Genomic DNA, 21,853 nt, shown 5'->3' on the forward strand with positions numbered 1-21,853 from the left:
TTCTCTTTGTTCATAAACACTCTTATGTTTGCACTGACCACAGTGTTGCTCTAGAAGAGCAAGCGAGAAAGACAGAGATGGTCTCTGCCCTCTACCACAGCACCGCACATCCAAGATGTCCGAGCAGGTAGCGTTTGAGGTCATGTGTAGGTGATCTAATGTGCAACATCAGCACCGTAGCCCACTGCTCACTCGCTCTCTCTGATGTGGCCTTACAGCACGTACCGAGAGCATGGAGCAGCGACGCTGCTGGAGACACTGGAGCCTTGGTTATATCACTCAGTCATTTTCCTGCTCTGAGTCAGAGTGAATGGAGTGAAGAGGAGGGTAATGATGTGCGGGGACACAGCTAAGCAGTATTCAGCCCCAGAGTGCTAGATTGGCTGCAGATGGGTAAATTTTGTGAGGACAAACCCGACGAGGTCAATGTTTATCTGTAAAAGAGCTTTGCATTGAGAAATTGATCGACAAACATGAAAAAAAAAAGACCTGTAAATTCACATGCTTTCAACGAGGTGGAGTTCTGGTTATAATACGCTCCTGCTGCGCCGTGCGCTTCTTGTTTGTATAATGCTCACATTATTTCGTACCAGGTTTTACAGCGTGTCGCTTTCATTGCTTGCAGCCTGCCTGTAAAACTCGTCCTCAGAGTCCTTCATGCTCACGTCTCTGTATAACGCTGATTCTGAGAGACACTCTGAGATCAACCTTTCCGACTCCTAAATTCATCCCTCATCATGAGTCCATTTGAGATAAGTGCAGCAAAATCTGTTGTACTTTTTGGCTTGATTTGGACCACTCAACTATCATTCCTATGTAGCCCTCACAGGCAGCAGGCTGCCATGTGTTACTCAGCTCAGCGCCAGTACTGAACAGTCCGATCGGTTGCCAAACCTGTAGATTAACTACCCCAGAAGAAACATGGTACAGTTTTTTTTCCATCTTACCAGATGACCTCCAGATGCTAGAAAGATGTGAAAACTGTATAAGAGCCCCAGTCCTGGTTAGACTGCAGCAGGGCCGCAGCAAACAGTAACACACCATGGTAATCCTGTTGGTTGGCCGACTGTGCTTGCCTCGAGGAAGGAGGGGCTGCTCCCTGAGTGCTGCCGAGAAGATCTGCACGCCAAGCAGACAGGGCGAAAACTTTCCAAGAAAACAAGAACAAATATTGGCTTGTGTGATTCGAAAACAGAGCAGATGCCCCATGTTTTTGTTTTAGAGAAAATTGCTCCTATGATCTTTTACAATTATCTATCTGGGATGTTTGATGACCCCAGTGAGGGAAGGCTGTTGCCGGCCAGCAGATGCAATCGCGCTGACTTGAGATGCAAAGCATGACCTAAGCAGGAAGTTCCTATTCAGTGGCCTCCTGCTGCTGTGCTGTCCAGCTTCCCCAGTCAATCCAAGGCTCAATATCTCTGTTCTGTTCTTTGTTTATCCCAAATTAAAAAGAAATGGTGGACACAGCCTGTGGAGTCTTAAAGCCCATTTAAAGAGGAAAAAACAATTTGTTGCATCTCCTATCTCTTGTTAAGATAGACCGAGCTTCCACAGCCCCTCGGATTTCCTCTTAAGTGTGATAAATTATTCACACGCATGTCCCTGGCCACACTGTGACATATAATGTTACACGTAAAGAATTCAGTCTTCCAAATTTGGTATCTTAAAAAATTGAGCAATACTTTCACACATATCATGCATTTGTAATTGCGCACCTGTCTGTGTGTTTGGGAGGGATAAAGAGATTAATGGTGCCTTGCGGACTTTACTTGTAAGCAAGCACCACAATGCGTTGCTATTTGTCTCCTTGAGGTGTAAGATAAATATTAAGGGGAATTTATGATTTTTAAACATTTAAAATGATCCATTGTTCACATTTACACTTGCTTGTTAGCTTGCGGTCTTCATCTTTACTGCCTTCGCAGGGCTGGAATTGCAGTGCACACGTACTCGTGTGTAGGGACGTATAGTGATATGAATATATCCAGCGATACCAGTGCCGTTATTGATTTTGCTTACGGGTGTGTTTATTAATTTCCATATTGATTCCCCATTGTGTTAGGTTGCATTTATACTCAGAAACCCGCGGCCTCTGTGAAACTTGTCCCTTTCTATTATGTAGCTGTCGTCGGGCAGAAAGACAGCTTGCTGGCCTTTATTTGTTTTGGGAGTTTTTTATTTATTTATTTATTTATTTTTGTCAAATTTTTTGGAGCAGCTGAATCACAGTGTGAGTTTTGGCTGTCCTTTACAGCAGGATTACAGCCTCCTTAACCTTTTAGCTGCATTCTCCATCATTCTCTCTTATGTGTCCCTCCCAAGCTGTGCCTTCACCTCTATGTAGGAAGACAGATTGAGGGAGATGAAGACAGACAGACAGAGAGGGAAAGAAAAAAACAACAGAAAGAGAAAAAGAGAGAAGAACAAGGGAAAACGGCCACCTGAGGATTACAGACTGAATATAACTGCTCTAAATTGTCAAGGCTGCAACATTTCACATTTCACTAAGTCCCTTTCCACATTCTGACCTTTCTGATATTTAACTCCAAGGCCCATCTATTGTCAGCGAACCTTTTTCCAGCAAAGGAAAGGCAGTTAACATTCAGCCCTTCCACGATGTATTGAGTGAATTGTGGATTCAGTCAAGAAGCCTCCAGAGTGTGAGAGCACTCTGTATCTTAATGTCTGCGTGCAAGTGCGTGGGTGTATGTGTGCATACGTACGCATGCTTGGGTTTATTCATGTAAAACTATATAGCAAACTAGGCTGTCTTTATGAAATGTTTCATTTTGATTTCCTCCGTGTAACGAGTAAGCCCAATCGAGTGCGATTTCGTTTGAACCCGATTTGATAAATGCGACAGGTTTCTATTTTACCTGTCAAGGAACATGAATAATAGCTGTTATTCTACATGCCTGCCTGTTTTGAAGCAATGCAGGTTTAGACACCTGAAGGCCAGCTATTCAAAAAGGAAACTCGGCACTTCATTGTAGTTTTATTTTAATGGCGCACACTTTTCACTGTGGCATTGCTTCAAACATTCAAGGTCAAGTATAGGATCGCCGGCTGAGTCACTGCAGATGTCACGTATTTGCAGTCCCTGGTAAAGATCCAGCGATTGACACACACACGGGCTCACAGACAACAATTCAAAATGACGGAGCTCACTTGTCGACACCTGTGCCCGTCTTGAGGATTATTACTCAGTAACCTAATTGTTTCAGCATGTTGATAGCAAAGGCGTTCTATAATCACTGTGTTTCTATCATTTATAATTCATAGCAAGGCCTGAAGCTTTTTATTTATTATTTATTTTGTAATTAAATCTGTATTTGTTTAAAGACAAGTAGCCCAAACCAAGTGTCCCTAGAGAGGCCTTTAGGTTACATAAACCCCACAGCAAATACAGAACCCACTGCACAGACTCAACAATAAATAAGTATATATATATATGCACGTTAAAAAAAACGCAAAGCCTGAGCAGATTGAAGGGACAATACAAAACACAAAGCATGATGCAATATGAAATGAGAATTTCCATCTTTAGAAGCTACAACAAAACCTATTTGTACAAAAGAGGATTTACGGGGCACCTTACAATTACAGCCAGATGCTCCACACACTACTTAGCCCAGAACTCATTATTTATGGGGCTGATATTAGCAAATGTAATAAAATGATGGAAGCGAAACTTATTTCATTTCTTGAGAAGTCGGCGGCGATGATCTTCAGACTAATTTCAAAGAGAAAAAGCAAGCAGCCTCTGATGAGTCTAAATGTTTTTGTTCGTTTGCAAGTATTCTTGCTATTTTTGGATGCGTCTAAAATCTAACGTTTGAATAATGCAAGGTTGAGATATTTTATGTCTCAAATCTGTTCAATACAGTGCCTATTAATCTTTAGTTTAAACCCATTTATTTTTATTGAGGCCCAAGCCCCGGAAGAATTGTTTTTCATGCTGAGTATAAAACACCAGTTTCCGAACCATGCTGCTGTTAAATGACCGGATTTATGAGCGGATCACCGCCATACATTTAAAAACTTGTTTCAAGACAAGTTTTTGGTAAGTGGGTCATACTGTATATATAAAGGTGACATAATCATCGTCTACTGTTCTAAAGATAAGATTTAAAGATACCAAAAATAAGTTTATATCAGATAAATAAAAACTGGGAGGGTTATGATTAACAATACCACGATTTAATGTGTGAAACGCCTTTTTAAGATCCAGAGAAAACTGCACAGAGTTCTTCACTTTTATCAAATGATGACTTAAGTTGTTCTATAAAAAAAGCAATTAGCAGTCTCTGTGGAATAATTCAGGTGGAATCTAATGGCTGTAGATAATGGTTTGACTCTACTTTCTTCGTGGTGAGCTACAACTTTTACTGAAGATTAGAAAATACAGGTACGATACTAATTGACTATAATTGTATGTCTGATGAGCTGCTCCTGATTTATAAATTAGCATCACTCTGCCTTATTTAAAAAAAAGGTCCTGATGATAATGGAATGGTTGACAAAATCCATAATAGTTTGTTTGTTTTTTTTACTTTTGTAAAGGTAGTGCACTGGTTTTAAAATAAATGAATTGATTAGAAAAGCACTTATAGTTACCAACCAACTGACCCCCAGTTTTATGTTTACTCATTGTTGGCTGTAGCTGTGTAGTATTTATTTCCTTTTATTGCTGGGTTAGGGCTATGATACTGACAATGAGTTACAGTATAAGCAGCATGTGCCTTAAATCTTGTATAACACGGGTCTCTTACACTGTAGACTTTATTAATAGAGCTATGTTCATGAATTCATTGAACTTCGCTGGACCAGGTTAAACATTTTTTATTTGATTGATTGCTATTCATTTTTAGTAATCAGTTTATTTATATAGAACTTAAAGAAAATCTGCCAAAAAATCTGATTAAAAAAATACAATAAGAACATCACCCTTAACAAGTTCCTGCCTAAAATTGTCCCATTTTACAACAATTAATATATTGTGTATAGCTTTAGGTTAACAGTTAACTTCAGTTAATTTGATGTTGTAGACAACACTTCATAAGAATTAATTTGTGCCCTGACAGATTTTGTGATTTGCATGTCATCTTTAATAATTTGATAGGGGTCAAATGTTGTAATTGACATTTGAAGTGTTGACCGATCGTTGTTATAATCACCAAAAAGAGAAAGATTTCAGATTTAAGGTTGATTGATTTGTGTAATCATTAACAACACTGTCAAAAGCAGGAGGATTTTATAAAATCATAATCCAAAAGACCACTTAAGACAAAAAAGTAATAGCTATTAAAAATTAATAGCAAGAATCAGACACTATTACAATTGTTGAATATTTATTGAGTTTCCAGTGGAGATTATTGCTCCCTCTCCTTTCCTAGTTTCCCTGTGCTTCCAGTTTGTACCCAGGGACATACATTAATAACAGCTTTGAATCAATTAGCAATGTCTTATTTAATCATGTTTAGGAAATAAACTGCAAACTCTAAAATGTCTACCAAATATTCCCTTTGGTTTATTATATATAGGTCTCATATGACTTTTACATAATTGATGAAGTTTTTGTTCACTCAGTAATCTTCTCCTGCAAATACTCATTTGAGACTTTGTCCAGATCTCCTATCATGCAGGTCCCTCTTTGCGCCTTATTCTTTAGCATTTTGAGACAGCGAGTGTTCTCCATGTGGCTTCCTTTTCCCTGTTCGACAAAGCCGTTGTCACTCTCACTGTTATGTCCCCCTCATGTGACTGCATCTCCACAGTTGCACCAGCCACTGCCACCTGCCTTCAACCAGAACCAAGCCAGACCAAATTCTGTCATTGTTTTCCAAGGTCTTCAACCGTGTATATGGCTGCTGCCAACCGGGTTGACAGTTGAAAAATCCTGTGCAGCTATTACAGTCACCAGTTCTACAACAGTGAGCCATGCCAGTAATAGCACCCACTGCCTAAAGGCCCCAGCAATGCCAGCCTGCTTACTGGCATCATTACTGTAGCTTGTGTTGTCTGAATTCTTGCAAAACTACTATTTAAATAAACAGTAGCCAGAACAGTATATGAAAAAAGAACTGGAAACAGTTAGCGTTAGCTAGTATTGTCTATGTGTCCCAAGAATCCATAAAACATAGTTGGAGTTGGCTTGTTGTTCCTTCTTTGTCAAGATGGTGTCATTATGTATCTTATTTCTTTGTACGAGTAGCCAGCTAATGTCACTACAGGTTGTGAAAATGCATTTAAAAAGGCAAAAAGAGAATAAAACAACATGATGCATGCCCAACAGGTCATGCTGATTTGTAGCTGCCTGACCTGCCGGTCTCCACCAAAGCTCTATATTCTGTTCAGGCTGTTAATCTTCTTGTAGGTTTCTAGAAAGCCAACATGATAAATGTGACATTTGATAACTTAATGGTAGCTGATTTCTACAAAGGGAAGTTGACATTAGCGCTACTTGAAGCAACACATTTGCTTCAGTAAGATCACTGTGCTGGCATAACTGGGCTGCTGACACAGAGGGCTCCAAAAATATATCCTGGCGCAGAAGTTACAACATATTCAGCAACATATTCACCAAGTAGCTGACTGGAACACCAGATTAATTATTTTGTTATACGAGTCCCACATTTCTGTTATTATTTGGCTGTAGATACAGGGTAGATGGGATTTGAGAACCAATGCATTGGAATACCGTGCCTCCAAGTTTAGAAATTCCCTTTATTAATACTGATATGTTTTTTTTCTGACTGTTGTGCATTGCAAAACAATGACTTCAAACGCATGGCAGCGGCCCCCATGCTGCTCTGTTTCTACTAAGCAAGTTGATGCTCAGTAAGGAAAATGATAAAGAACATACTAGTAGATTGGATATTGGCATTATTATTAATCAAAATCTCATCAATAACAAATCGGTGTTGTTCACCAACAGTCCACTTACCTTCTGCTGTCAACGAGATGACACAAATGTTGGCATTTAAGCTTAAAGTTGGTATATTCATATCATTATCTTTGTTTATCTAAAAGTAATATAGCATGATATACAGTCTGCATTATTCATTCACCCTATAATTGAAAAATGATGGGCAGATTAAACAAAGTCGCTGTACCAACCATGGCTCCAGTTCAGAGCATAAATTTGCTCAGTAAATACCATCACGCTCAGCCTTTTACATTATGCATAACACTGTATTGCATCTATCAATTAACAATGCATGAGGTATTCAAAGAGGACAACGCATTTATTCAAATAGAGCCTGTTTAACCAGTATCGATGAGGTCCACATTGCTTCTGACTTCTGTGAGTTATAGCGTTCAAGTCCGAGTCCACCAGACTGACTGCGTTTTCGGCATGAACGTTAGAAAAAGTTTCCTAATACTGTAAACTCTCCGTTACAGCAAATAGAGGATTGAGAGGTTCACGCTTTAACATTCGCTGAGTCTCGTGGTCTGAGTGCATCCACTTTTGTCTGCTGTGCCATTACTGTTTGCAACCTCTGTGCTTACTGGGATCTTCCCTACTGATCGGGAATCTACAGCACATTTCATGGTCCCCACCTCAATTTCCTCCAAGGTCATGAGAATAAAAAAAAGGATTACATGGGCAGAGACCAAAAATTCCCCGTGAAATCATGTTCATTGCCTGCAAATTGATGTTAGAAGATGTGGCATTTGTTTCACGCAAGGCTCAAGCTTATCACTCCTGCAAAAGCATTATTCAAATAAGTCATCTTCTTCGAATAATGAATGGTTCTGTTAATTCAATGTCAATCAGCCTATTATATTTTGTTATCAATTTGTATTCATTCTGGTCTTTCACTGGAGGAAATGCCCAAGGTCAATAAAAGCATTAGGAGTTGCTGTAGTGAGTACAGAAGAGGAGCGGACCTGAACAGGCATCAAGATAACGGATCAGGGCATCACCAAAGATCTGCAAGGTTTATAAAAGAAATAGAAAAGATTAGAAAACATTTTTCTATTTTATTTATATTCCCAATATGTTTAAAAGCTTGTGAGAGGATGATTGACTACTAAATGGATGGTTTTGATGGATTGCCCTGTTGACTAATCACTGCTGATATCCTTAGACTGTGCTGCTGGTGAGCCACAAAAATGACAAGGATGTCAAATGCTTATGGGAAATGGTAGGTGAAGATATAGCTTGCAGACCCAGGGGAGTACATTTATGTACTACTGCAAAACACTGCACAAGGACAAGATATTAGCGACTCTTTTGGGCAAAGAGACAGACAGACCAATTGCATGCATTGTTAGGATTTATTCAGATCTCAGCAGCTCTGGAGAAATTGCATTTGTAGTTTAAAACGTTTCCTTTCAAAAAGCTTCCTGATTTTCCTGTGCTCAAGTATCATTTTTCTGTTATCAAGTTACAAATTAATACCAAGGAGACTTCCTAGAGTCTCCTACAGTGTTTAAATGCACAAAATCCTCCAAAAATCAACATAAAAAGAAAACAAAAACTGAATGAGTTGGTGTATCTGTTCGCTTCTCCAACAGACTAGAAAAAAGTAACTCACATAAATAGGCTTGGGTTGTTTTTCCTGATAAATTTTAAATGGATTTTCTGAAAATGTCAGTGGTGTATGACTCTGCTACAGATACACGTTATAGTAGCAGTGAAGTTGTGTTCATATATAATTCTGTAAGATAGAAATGTTTGTTTTTTTCCTCATTGTAAGGTTGTTTTTTTTTATGTTTGTAGTCCTGCAATTGTATATGCTCTCTGTGCAAAATGAAAATTGTGTGGGAATGTATTTAAATCAGCACTGTTGTAATTCGTGTGTACTTTTTGAAATGCCTCTCTTCCCATCTCTATTTTTCCAAACATGCTATTTTGAATTTCCCTGTGCCTCTCTATGTCTCTCCCTGCTTCAATAACAGGGACCCATGCAAAAAAACAGGGCGAGGATTTATCGGATAACGACGGTGATGAAGATGAAGGTATTTTCCATGGTGATCAAAGATGGTGCATGATTTTCTTACAAAAATGACACTGTTTTCTGATCATTTATGGATTTTTTGTTTTGTTTTCTTTTTTTTGTTCCAATTCCAAATGCAATCATCAAGCACCCCTGTCACATTTCAATCTGTAGAGCAATGTAGTGAAAAAGAGTGCATGTGTGTGAATGTGAGTGTACGCGAAGGCTCTTGTTCCTAAGCATCTGAATTCAGTCAGTGAAAGGAGTGTTTAGCTTTAGAGGCAGATGGGATCTAGTAACTGTCTAGATAACCAGGCTCGGGTTGAATAATTTTAATATCTCACACAGGGACTGGAGCAACTGTTATTACAAGGGGAGAGTCGGTAGTTAGAGCCCCCTTTTAAGGTGTGGCCAGTAGCTGAATTGGTGGCGATAATGACAGAGGGAAAGTGAAGCAGCAGTGTAATATCAGACTGTTCACCCGGAGTGCCGGCAGATTTAGATGAGGAGCGGCAGTTCAGGAGTGCTGCTGGAGAGGATTAGAGGCGAGAGGTGTAAAAAATGGGAAGTTGCTGCTCAGCAATCGCATTGTTCGCTTTCCATATTTATCTTGGGATATTCCTGGCTCAGGGTGGATCTCTGCTGAGATTAGAATGAGAGACGATTCTTGTGCTGCAACAGAAACGGCTTAAGTGTCTGAATCTAAATCAAACCCTTGATATCGCCCCGCCCTTGTTCTCCTTTGCCATAGTAGGGCAGGTGATGCGAGCATGATGTCGGGTATCAAGGTAAACCCCTTGTTTTATGCTCCATTTGTTTGTTCTGGACAGATTGGATCTTTGCGCATGATGTGTATATTTGGTGAAAACGATTCAACTGAATCTGGAGGGAAGCTTTTTGGGACTTTAGCACATGTTAAGGACTGAACGTCACACCAAAGCGCCATGTCTTATCACTCATTTCTCTTAGATACTGAAAAAATGAGCACTGGATTGATCCTGCTTTGGGTTCTTTCCAGATATAGGGTCTCTTCTCACTCCTTGCTCAGTGGGCTGTTCTCTCAAAAAGGAGCCTCATGCTGGCCTTGATCACAGAACAGGAAGAGTTGCCATAGCACCACTCTGACACACAGGTGTTTCCTCATTCAAGCCCAGGGCGAGCTGTTGCAACCGAAGCCAAATTGCCTTCAGTCTTCAGCTCGACTGAGTGCGTATGTGCGTGCGTGTGGAAGGTTCTTCTTCCTTCAAGCAAACCCACATGTATGCAGCCCTGAGTCCGTTTAAAATTGCTGACAAGTGCCGATCCCTTTGTCTGGCAAGTCTATGCATGCGTACACAGTGGCTTGGTCTCCAAGCTGTTGTGCTAGACTAGCCTCACTGAAAATGTGACAAGTCTATTCTTTACTGAGCGCAACTAATGCTATTTACAGAGCATCACCGTAGAAGTACAAAACAGTCCCAGCAGAGCCTCTGAAACACTACTGTAACTAATGCCTGTGTGACAGAGTTGGCCATCAATCCCTAAACATGATCCAGAAGATTTTTATTGTTCCGCTGAATGTGTGGAACTGTCATGGCCCAACATATGAACACCGCTGTTCAGGGACTCCTCTTTGTTCCTCTGTAATTCCTCCCGCAGAGAGCTGATGCCTCAGGAGGAAAAGACTTTACTCCCTGAAGGAGTAAAGTGCACAAACCACAAAGTCCTTGTAAGTCCAACGCACATTTGCTCTCACAGGTAGCACTGCTATTATTACCAAAAACTGTGCCTACAGTCAAGGGATCACCAGTGAAATTTAAACATTTGCACTCAAGTTAAAGGGCAAGTAGAATCACAACACGAGCATGACTCGCACTCTCACCCGAGCTGAGCTGGTGCACATCTTATCCACACATTCTCATTCAGTTGCGAGAGCTACTGTCTTGCCTGCTTTCCCTGTCTAACCCCCTCCATCTCTCAGTCTGTTCCTCCCAGCATTACCATGTGGTCTCAGTTGGCTGTCTGTCTATCCTGGCCTAATTTGCTTCCTCCCTACAATATATCTGAACTGCCCTCCTCCCTGTTATAGCCCCTCCAGACATGTTCTCAAAGTCAAATCAAAATAAATATTGGAACAATAAAGAATTTATTTTATTGCCAAAGAAATATAACGTATGGAATCGTAATATATAAATTTACAATAAAGAGGGTGGCTAACAGCCAGTAAAAGTATTCAAATGAGACGAAGAGATAAGAGCAATGAAATATGTAGTCTGGAATATATTATACTGCACTACTATTATATTGATGTATTTCTTTCTAAGGCTCCATGTTTTTAACATATCTGCCTGTTTATCCCTTCCTGTGTCTTGCTGTCTGTCCCTTTGTGTGTCCATCTGTCTGTCTGAGTAACATTCAACCCACTGGCACCCCCAAAGTGCATTCAAATTCTGCACAACACTCCCGCCTGCAAAACAAGCATGGAGGCCAAGTTGCTGTGATTTACACCAGCCCACAATCAAGACTCAATTTTACAGACGGTGTTATTGCACTGTAAAGGGGAGTGCAAGCTTTCAATCACGTACCTGCTGTTGTTAGATAAAGGTGGGCATGTAAATAGAGTAAGCGAGTCCATGTAGGGGCTAAATCTTCCAGGTGGAACATAGCAATGGTGCTGAGGTAGAGCGCCTAGTGATAGCCTGTGAGAAGCAGCAGTCTGCTCTCCACCTATGGACTGTCTTGCGCCACTGCTGCCTCAGCCCTATCCCAATGATGAAAAATAGAACTGTGTGTTTCTGTCTTTTGGCGCTTTGAGACTTAGCTCTAATCAGAAGGAATACCTCCACCGAGAGTGTGCTCGCACACACTCAGACATGTACGCTCGCATCCATTAAATCAGTGCACACACAAACTTGCTTGCTGCCCAGCTCTAGAAGCAAACACTTATGAAGACAGCGAGCACATGCAGATACACGCAGACTTACCCCCACCCTTAGAGATGCTCGGGCTGTGCCAGAGAGCAGAGCTGAGCTCCACCTGCCTGGGTATTACCATTAATTCCATCGCACAGGCCTGACTGGATCCCTATCCAGCAAAGCCCTCAGCTCAGCTCAGGCAGCCTGGAGAGTGGCAAATCGACAGTGGGGGCAATTCACACACCATTTTCTCTATTCTGCCACTATCCTATTCTCTCTGATGTGGCAGAGAAGAGGAATCATGCCCCTTGAAGCCCATTTATGCAGAGATCTTTGGAATGCTACTGCTCAGCTTCTTTCCAAGATAAGCATTGCTGCTAATGGCTGATCCACACGGGCATCATTTGAGCCATTTCAAAGGGTAGGAGAGCCAGACTGGTACTGTCATCTTTATTTTTTTCTTTGTCCTTTCCTCTTGAGTGGCACAAAATAATTGGGAAGGCAAAACATGTAAAAACAGACTTCTTTTGAAAAAATTGTCAGGAATGGAGTGGAGAAAGGCTTTGAATTAGTTCACAGAGGCACTTTGACTCTTTCCTCATACAATGCCAGAGCAGGTCTGAAGGGTTTGTGCGCTGCAGTGTGTTTGTTCGTGGGCTGTCATCAAGCTTGCAGTGTGTTTGTACAGTTACCAGCTCTTAAAGTCATGCTAAGGACAGCAGGCTTTATTGAAAGACTAAAGGGTTACGTCTCTTTCATTCTGGCAGCAAACAGCTGTCTGTGAGTCTTAGGGATGACAGCACCTCTACTGCTTTCCTCCTCTAAACTAGATCCTGGCCAGCTGTAGGGGGATTTGGCTAATAGCCTTTGTAGGTTTTTCACACTGTCTTTCTTTTCATTTAACTCAACCACTGGCTATCCCTGTGTTTCATTTCTCTATCCTCATGTATTTACACACTCTATCTACCCTGTTTCCAACATCATATTTAACACACATGCACAGCAGCCAGGAAGCAAGATGTCATCTTCACACAAAGGTCATTCCTCCCATTAAGTTTACTGTAGTCAATGTTCCTAATAGAGGCGCACACACTCACAAGCTTCTCCCTTTTACTCTATCCTATTTTCAGTTTTTTAATTTTATTTTATTTTAGTTACTTAGACATATCAGGTATGGAGAGCAATCACGTAGTCTAGCGCAGAGGTGTTTTAATACATATATGACAATATCATAAATATTTTAATAATTGGAATAATTTGGTTACAGACTGTCTCACTACTGTTCACTCACTGTTAGGTCCATAAATATTTGGACAATGATTCAAAGTTGGCAATTGTTCAATCCACAATGCGATTGAAGGGCAGACTTTCATCTTTAATTCAAGGGGTTTAACAAAAATATTCAATTAATTGTTCGCATTAACTGTGATCTTTCAGGCAAAAAGGTCAAGTGGGATTGTAAGATTGTAGAAATATTTCTACGTTAAGAAATTACACCACATCTAGCCAAGTCAGGAATCCTCTCTAGGAGGTAGGTGTATCATTGTATACAACCAAGAGATGCCTTCCAGAATAAAATACAGAATAAGAGGACCAGATTAGACTTTGCCAGAAAATATCTAAAAAAAAAAAAAAAAGATAAGGTTAACTTGAGAAAGTGCAGAGAAGAAGAGAAACAGCTCATGATCTAAAGCAAAGCACATCATCTTCAAAGACAATATTATGGCAATGACATGTTTGGCTGCCACTGGAACCGGGTCACTAGTGTTTATGATGATGTGACTGCTGATGGAAGTAGCAGGATGAAGTATACAGTTCTGCCCTCTCTGCTCAGATTCAGCCTGAGAAATGCTGCAGAAATGATCAGACAGCCCTTCACAGTGCAAATACATAATGACCCAAAGCACACTGCAAAACCCAAGAGTTTCTCAAGACAACGAAATGTGAAATTCTTCAGTGGCTAAGTCAGTAACTGGATCTCGACCCAGTACAGAGCAGCTTTTAAGTCATTGAATACAAAACTGAATGCAGAGGAACCGACAAACAAGCAGCAGCCGAAGGAGGCTGCAGTAAAGGCCTGGCAGAGCATCTTAAAAGAGGGAACGCAGCACTTGGGAGTCACTGACTACAAAGGCTCTTGATCCAAATATTAAAAACAATCCTCATATTTAAAATTATATTAGTTCATCCAATTAATTTTGAGCCTTTGAAAACAGGCGACTCTGTATAAAAACTGCTGTAATTCCTAAACAGTTAATGCAATACATTTGTTAAATCCCTTAAATTAAAGCTGATAGTCTGCACTTCAGTCACAATCTTGACTGTTTGCTTTAAAACCACAGCGGTGGTGCACAGGGTCAAAAAAGGGAAAAAAGTATCAGTAAAGGACCTGACTGTATATTGTCAGTTTCATTATTCTGCAAAAAAAGACAACAGACAATAAACAAAGTTATTGATGAAGTTGACTGATGACATTATTGATGTGGTGCTGTGATGATATTTAGGTTGCCATGTGTTGTCTTTTTCTTTTTTTTCTCAACCACAATAGTCATGAAGGGAAAAATATGACACCGTGACAGCTCGACTTCAGCCCTTCCCATCCTTGTCTTATAGCAGATTATAAAAGCCCTACTGGCTCAACATTTATTAAATTTTTCAAATTTTATAAATGTTCCTCATTTAGCTGGCTTTTCTTAGCACAAAATAGAAAATTTGTAATTTGTCTCTGTGTGTTCACTCTTTTGAGCCTCTTATCTTTCCCATTGCCTAGCCACCCGCACTAGTTCATTAGCTTCGGTGTAAAGTGAATATTAGGAAACATTCAGTGACTTTCAGAATACCACCAGTGACACTGGCAATGAAACAATCCACTGTATAGTTTCTTGTAGTTGCTTTCCCTGTTTTAAAGATCCTCCCGAAATGTATCCGCGATATCCTGTTCTTAAATGCAAACATGCCAATAATGGGCCTATCACGGGTGGACCGTGAAGCTTGACCTGACAAGAGCACTACAGTAGGCTGCGTGTCATGTCCTGCCACATCAGGACATTGTCACCTGTTTCCCCAAACCTCAGCCCTCACTTATAGCCGCTGACAGCCACCATGTTTCACCAAGTGTTGACACAGTGAATGCCACCGACACTTATCTCCACTTGCCTTTGTCCTGTCCTAGTCCGGAGTGTCAAGGCCAGTTCCGGGGCGCTTAACGTCAGATATATGACTGACTGCTTTCATTGGAGTGAGAAGCAAAAGGACAAAAAGGTGGAGGTACAGGTAGTGAGAGAAAATAAGATTGCAGAAAAAAGGAAGGAGTGCTCCAAACCCTCCTGGTGGGTTTCGCTTGCAGCAGCAATACTAAGGGGCTCAGCTCAGGCCTGAGTTATGCCTCCCACTGACACTCCAATCAGACCAGAGCCACTGTGAGGCAACCTATGAAAGGTTGTGCCCCTCAGTTGCTTTTTAAAGCTCATGCTATATATTTTTAACTCCGGCTGCACCTACCATCCAAACGGAAAACATTTGATTTATTCATTCATTAGGCAATTTTTTTCCCCACAGTGAGACATTTATTTGCTGTTTGTGTAATACGTGCTGGGAGTGTATGAGTGTCACTGTGTAGTAGCTGCTGCATGACACCACATCGTATTAAAATAAATGTGACAAAAATGTACATACATTAGTTTTTTTCTCCCCCCGCTGAGTTCATTCTTCATTGCACATCAGCTTTCATCTACATTGCCATCAATCACGTTTTTTTGCCCATCTCCAAAACACAAGTTTGTTTTTGTCTTTCTGTAATATTCTGAGCTTGTTGTGCATGGAGTTCATATTGCAAATATACCAGCCTGTGCATTAATGAATAAATCTCTGTTTCTTTTCCGCCACAGCGCTGTGCTAAATTTTGATTCTAAGAATATGTGTGTTGATGTAATGATGTGTTTGCCCCCGGAGAAGCAGTGAATCAGGAAGCAGCTTTTTATTTTGAGGTAGCCACTTAGTCACCTGCTTCACTAGATTAGGCAATTAACCGTGACCAAGTAAACTCCGATCTGATTGGTTAAGAAGACTTAGTCATCGGCCCAGATGTATCCGTAAAGGATTATCATTTCTCACTATAAACCAGAATCCGATTGGGATCTGTTGCGTACATATCTTCCTCTGACAACAGATGAGTGAGAGCTGTATATCACATCTATGTGACACCTCCCACATCAGATCAACTCAATGAATAGATTAGAACAAATGGAGCTCGAATGTTTTGTATCGCTCTCCCAAAGGGATTTAACTGTTGTCATGGAGACACGATGTGAATCAACAAAAGAGGTGACTGATAACATTGACATGACTAATCTCTTTTTTTTCTTATTTCTGCCCCCTGTTCCTTCTTCCTTTCTGCCATTCTCTTTGTATCTGTGGCCCATTTGTTTTGAATAGCTTGTGTAGGATATCGTTTTGCCTCTCTGAACCCCTCCTCCTCCTCCTCCTCCCTTCTCTGACTGTACTTTTCATGCCTTCTCACCCCATGCATCCCCTCCTCCTCTTGTCTAAGATAAGTGTGTGTACAGAGAAGTGTCAGCTATAAATCATATTTCACTGTGCAGCCTTCTCAGATACCAGCAAGATAAAGGAATCCATAAATAAGGCCACATCATATATAGTACAACTTATTGCTTTGCTTTAAAATGTAACAGGGCCATGAATAACCAAGGGAATAATGTAAAAAAAAAAAAAAAGAAACAGGCTAAGTTCTCTTATAGAGGTTTACAAAAAAAGGGTGTCTGGACAAAATGCATCTAAGTAGTTGTCTTCTGTGTTGAGCATGCTAATGTGTTGGGGTGCATAACGATGAGGAGCGCCTGCAGATCGATGCAGATTAGCCTGTTCAGGATGTGGTCTGCGATTAGCTGTTCTTGAGGATTTTGAATTTTGGCTCTCAGTCACCATAGCAACCAGAATACAATACCATCCTTTTAAATCCGAGCCCATTGCTTTCTTTCCTTTTTTTATTTCTCCTGCTCTCTTCTTAATATCCTTTCCATTTCTATCTGTATTCCTTTCCTTTCTTTTTTCCTTCCTTCCTTATAGTCTCTGTGTTTTTCTTTCTCCCTCTCTGTTCCGATGTCATCCACACTTTTTGCACTCCTGCTCCTTCTCATTCTCACCATTCTCAGGGCTTGTGGGGGGGACAAAAAGAAAGGCAGGGAGTTGGACAGAGACGGGGAGAAGGCGGGAGAAAAAACAGGGAGAGAGACAGGGGAGAGTCTGTGAGTGAAAGTGATACAAAGCAAGGGAGGGGGAAGGCAAGAAGCTGCACCGAATGCAGGGGGGAGCACGAGTGAAAATGAGAGTTTCTTGTCTTGTCTCCCAGCTCTAGCTAGCCAGTCAGTAATTCAGTCTATTCCTCAGACAGAGGCTTTTTTCATCCCTCTACCTCTGGATGTGCTTTATCTGGCTGGAGTGTCGCTCCAGCTGGGTATCAAAAACTGCTCCAGGAATAAAATAAACAGCATTTTGCCAAAAGTGAAGCAGAAATTTTAATTGCCTGCAATCCCAAGCAGGACTGTGCAAATAAATTGCGGCGGCATGATAGGCCTGTGTAAAAAGGAGGCGTGAGGTAGCATTGTGTAATTAGCCAGTGTGTTTTCCCTATCACTGTCAGGCCAGATTAGGCTTCTCTCTGCTTAGGAGATGTGTCAGAGTACCTCTCTCTTTATTCTCCCTAATGGCTTCCTGCATGTCTATATTAGGAAGTGGGTCTGCCTCCTGGGAGGCAATGCAAAACCAAATACAAGCCTAATAGTTTGGTTTATAGGAAGTAAATGACTCACCACGTTTTTAGATGAGATAGCTGATTGCTATAATAGAGCTGGACAGCAAAAAAAAAGCGTGGACAGTCATTTGTTTCTCGTACAGCTGATATGAAAAGAATAATGCTTCCAGTTCCATTATTAGGCCAGAAGACTGAATGAATACAGCTGGTATCTGGGAGGTGATCGTCAGCTTGTCTGTTTGTGACCACTATGTGCTATAACTTCTTTATCTGAATCTGCGCTGACCCTTGATCAGAGAGGATGGACGGCTTTGTGAATATGTTAATGATGGCCGCTCTTGCAGACATACGAGACACTGGGGCCAAGCCCGTGATGGTCTACATCCATGGAGGGTCCTACATGGAGGGGACAGGCAACATGATCGATGGGAGCGTGCTGGCCAGCTACGGAAATGTCATCGTTATCACTCTCAACTACCGCGTTGGAGTCCTCGGTAAGCATCCTTTCCTCTCTCTGTTTTTTTTTTATTTCCTTCACCTTATTCTTCAAGGACATTTTCTGGGGCAGCTTTGCAGGCCACCTAGCTTAGAAGTAATGAGCTCTGCTGATTGCCACATACACTCTAAATAAGGCTGAAAGAGAGAGAGAGAGAGAGAGAGAGAGAAAAGCAGGACTGTAAATACATGGACTGGCTTGTTGATGTAGTGCTCATGTATCAAAATCACAGTAATTGAGTGTGCTGCATAATGTGGGTTTGTTGTTGTGACTGGGGTTTAGAATAAATTAAGAAATTATTGAAATGAAGTAGAAAAAATGATAAGATGGGCGTGATGCTGGAAGGATAGAGGAGTGCGGAAGAGTGTGCTGGAGAGAAAGAGAGGTTCTCTCTGAGTTGCGGTTGGTTGCATTGACTCATGCAGCTGAATCCCCTTTCAGACACTTGTGCATGTGTGTGTATGTGTAAGCCTGTGTGTGTGTGAGAGAGAGAGAGAGAGAGAGAGTGAGAGAGGGAAGGGAGAAGCTGAGAAAGAAAGTGAGAGAGCAAAAAGGAGAGACAGAGAGCTCCATGGAAACAGCTGCAGCAACACAAAATGGAGTTTGTTAGTGCACTACCCGAGCTTTGTACCTTTTCCATCCATCTCTCTGACACAGTTGATTTCCCTCCTCACTTATTTTTATTTTTTTTACATTTAGAGTGGATGTGGCCTGACTACAAACAATTTGAATATAAAATGAAATTTCCATGTTGCTGAATTTCTTTAGAATATTGCTTCCGATTTTATCGAACTTGTTGGCAGCTGTTAGCATAAAGGATATAGCTGCTTTATTCTGTGTTTCCTATTGTCAGTAAATCCCATGAAAAGACAAAAACCCATACTTCCTCAGTGCTTTCAGACTTCACTGCCCTATCAGCCCAAACCCAGTTGCTTCCAACGTACTCTGAATATTTAAAAACATTTTATTTTCAGGCACAATTTAAAACAAGCCCGAGAAACTTAGTCACCACCAGTAAAAGGGGCAAAAATGGGGTGCTGGAATGAAGTGATTGAGCAATGCAGATAAACACCAAAAGCACAGTAAAACAGCAAAATCTAAAGATCACTAACATTATACAACATTAGCAACCGTTGCCATTACACACTGAGCTGGCCTGTAGCAGAGCACGTGATTGCATTTAGCTGAGCATTTTGTGTATTAGCTTTCGGAGCTGCTGTAGCGTGTGCAGGATTAACTCACAAAAAAACAAAAACTGTCCAATGAATTATCATAATAAATGCATGCAACTCAGGAGGAAATGGCTTGGTGAATGTATTTATAGTTAGAGAATAACAATGTGCAATTATGGATTTATTTATATAAGATGTGGATATAGGCATTATTCTGCTTTATTAGCTTTTTGGCTCCAGAAGAGACTGTTTTCAGATGGTTGGGATGCTAGCCAATGCTAGCAGGCTTGGTTAGTGTTGGGTGTAACACATTCCAAATATTTTTCAGTAAGGCAATAATGTAACATTACTGTACTAAAATAAGTAATTACATTACAGTTACAATTAGGTATTACTTTCAGAAATACTCTATATTTATCTGTACACTGTGAATAGAAGGAAAAAACAAACAAATAAATATCTTTTTCTTTGTCTGCATGTTTGCGCTACAGTCAGCTGATTTCATCTCGTATACTGGGAGGAAGAAAACGGTTTAGCGATCTACAGCCTTTGAAAAATGGAAATATAGACATTACTTTTATTTTTATTACACAAAAGGACAAAAGTGCTGTTGTGAAATGCAAACTGTGTCCGGGACGGAGCCAACTGCTACACTGCTAACACAACTGTGGCTCTCGGCAAGCATCTGCACAGACAGCATGCTAACACAAAGCTAGCAAAGAGCCCAGAGTAAATGGTGAATAGACTGGGTTTTGTACAGCACTTTTCTACTCTGCTCAACCACTCTAAGGACTTTGTACAACCTCTCATTCACTCAGTCACACAAACATTCATACATTGAATATGTGTGTGACTTTTTTCTTCATCTAAGTGCTTTCTATCTAAAATTCACATTTAAACTGAGTGTAGCTTTAGCAACACCTGAGCTCATCGGCCAGACCCTGAATTTGAACCAATACCAAAGCCAGTGATGAGCAGTGAGGCTTGCAGCTTTTTCACCTCCATTTCCACCTGTATGTGTTTCTACAGTAGCATCACAGTGCCTTAAAAGCCTTTTTTTTTTTTACTTTGTAAGTGTTGTGTTCATATGTAAAAACTAAAAGTGAGATCATCTGTGTCCTCATTAGGATAGACATTTGCAGGATAGACTTTTAATTATGTGACAATGCCTTTCAGGTTAGTTTATGGAGTAACACCAAAGTACAGTAACAATAACATAAAGTAACAAAGTTGAGTGCAGTATTACTTTTATGAAAAGTAATAAGTAATGTGTAATAAATTACTTTTTTGAGTAACAACCCCAATTGCACAATGTAAAAAGTCATCCTTCATACATATTTGATATATAAATTGCTGGGTGGTCCAGATAGAGGCTAATCATGTAGATTAATGTATTTCTACTTTGGTAAACAATTTGCATCACACTGGTCTCTCCAATCCACTGTGATTCTCTCCTAAAGTGATGGACAACTGGAAATGAAGGGAGATACTACTGAGTCTGTTTGAGGGCAGCTGGAGCTGTACAATTCAACTAGTGTTGACTTTTTTCTCTTGTTTAAACAACTAGCAAATAAATCACCAGAAACGTCCCTAGTTCATGGTAAGTTGTGAGAATATGTTACTGTAACTTGTTTATTGGTTGCACTAGTCCTTATACCCATGACTGCTAGGGCTGAATATTCACAGGTTGACACTGAATTAATGTGGTAAGGCGAGGTGAAATGAAACTTTGCTTCACTTTTGGTGTGAACGTACATTAAACTGTACGAGTGCATATGTACATATATGGTTACAGCCATAGATACCTTTGATTAGTGCTAAGAAACATTGTCTTTCATTCTCCAAACTGAAGCACGGATCTCTTGAACACACTGTTAACATTTAAAAAGTCACATCAAGACATGCTATCAGTCAGTATATTAAAATTTTAAAAATTCCATAGCCACCTGTGTAATGGTCAGAGAATCTGATCAAGTCTCTAATAGTGATACTTTCATTCAGACTGCATAATTTAAACTGTGGAAAGAAAAAACATCTCCATCAGCAGCTCATGAGGTTGTAGCTTGGGAATGCCTATAACAGTTAACAGTCGTTGAAAAATAAACTCCTCCCAGCTCTACAACCTGTGATGAGCTGTCACATGTGATTTATTTTTCAAAAGGGCAACAGACATGTGGGATGAAAACGACTGAGCTACAGTACATCATGATTTGGGTTGTCAGGCAAATAAATTGTTAGCAGGATCAATTCATGATTGCTCGTAGTAGCCTTCATGACACTTGTTTTCAACAGTAAAAATATAGGATGTCACCGGTTTTATATATTAAAAAAACTGTCTGCCTCACCTTGGTGCTCAAAGAATCCAACACATTAAGAGCAGGAGGGTGACTGCTTTATCCTCCAGGACATTCAGATGCTGAATCACAGAAACTGCATTCATCTTAGACTCTCTTTTTGATGGAGATCACAGAGCCACGGCCTATCGATTTTATCATCAGGATTGCTCACCTTGAATACTGTGTGTTTTCCTCTGTCATTTTTTCCCCCAAGTATCATTTTGAGCATTGTAATCA

At 40.5% G+C, this 21,853-nt stretch overlaps 1 protein-coding gene across 5 annotated transcripts in view; it reads left to right on the top strand.

The window, feature by feature from the left end:
- Positions 1-21,853, top strand: part of nlgn3a (neuroligin 3a) — a 130,701-nt gene that overhangs the window by 27,150 nt on the left and 81,698 nt on the right. For 2 of the 5 annotated variants that reach the window (XM_086310761.1, XM_086310769.1), the window contains 2 exons: positions 8,911-8,970; positions 17,957-18,106. The exons of 1 other annotated variant lie outside the window; for it this stretch is intronic. In XM_086310761.1, coding sequence (XP_086166887.1) covers positions 8,911-8,970; positions 17,957-18,106 — 210 coding nt within the window. The remainder of the gene's footprint in view (positions 1-8,910; positions 8,971-17,956; positions 18,107-21,853) is intronic. 2 more of the 5 variants (XM_086310778.1, XM_086310796.1) reach the window with 1 other exon arrangement.

Source organism: Aulonocara sp. 'chitande type north' Nkhata Bay, linkage group LG2 (genome assembly GCF_057382095.1).
Source record: "Aulonocara sp. 'chitande type north' Nkhata Bay isolate Kocher_YH1m ecotype deep benthic linkage group LG2, A_spYH_male_GT1.1, whole genome shotgun sequence".
In the NCBI taxonomy this organism is placed as follows: domain Eukaryota; kingdom Metazoa; phylum Chordata; class Actinopteri; order Cichliformes; family Cichlidae; genus Aulonocara; species Aulonocara sp. 'chitande type north' Nkhata Bay.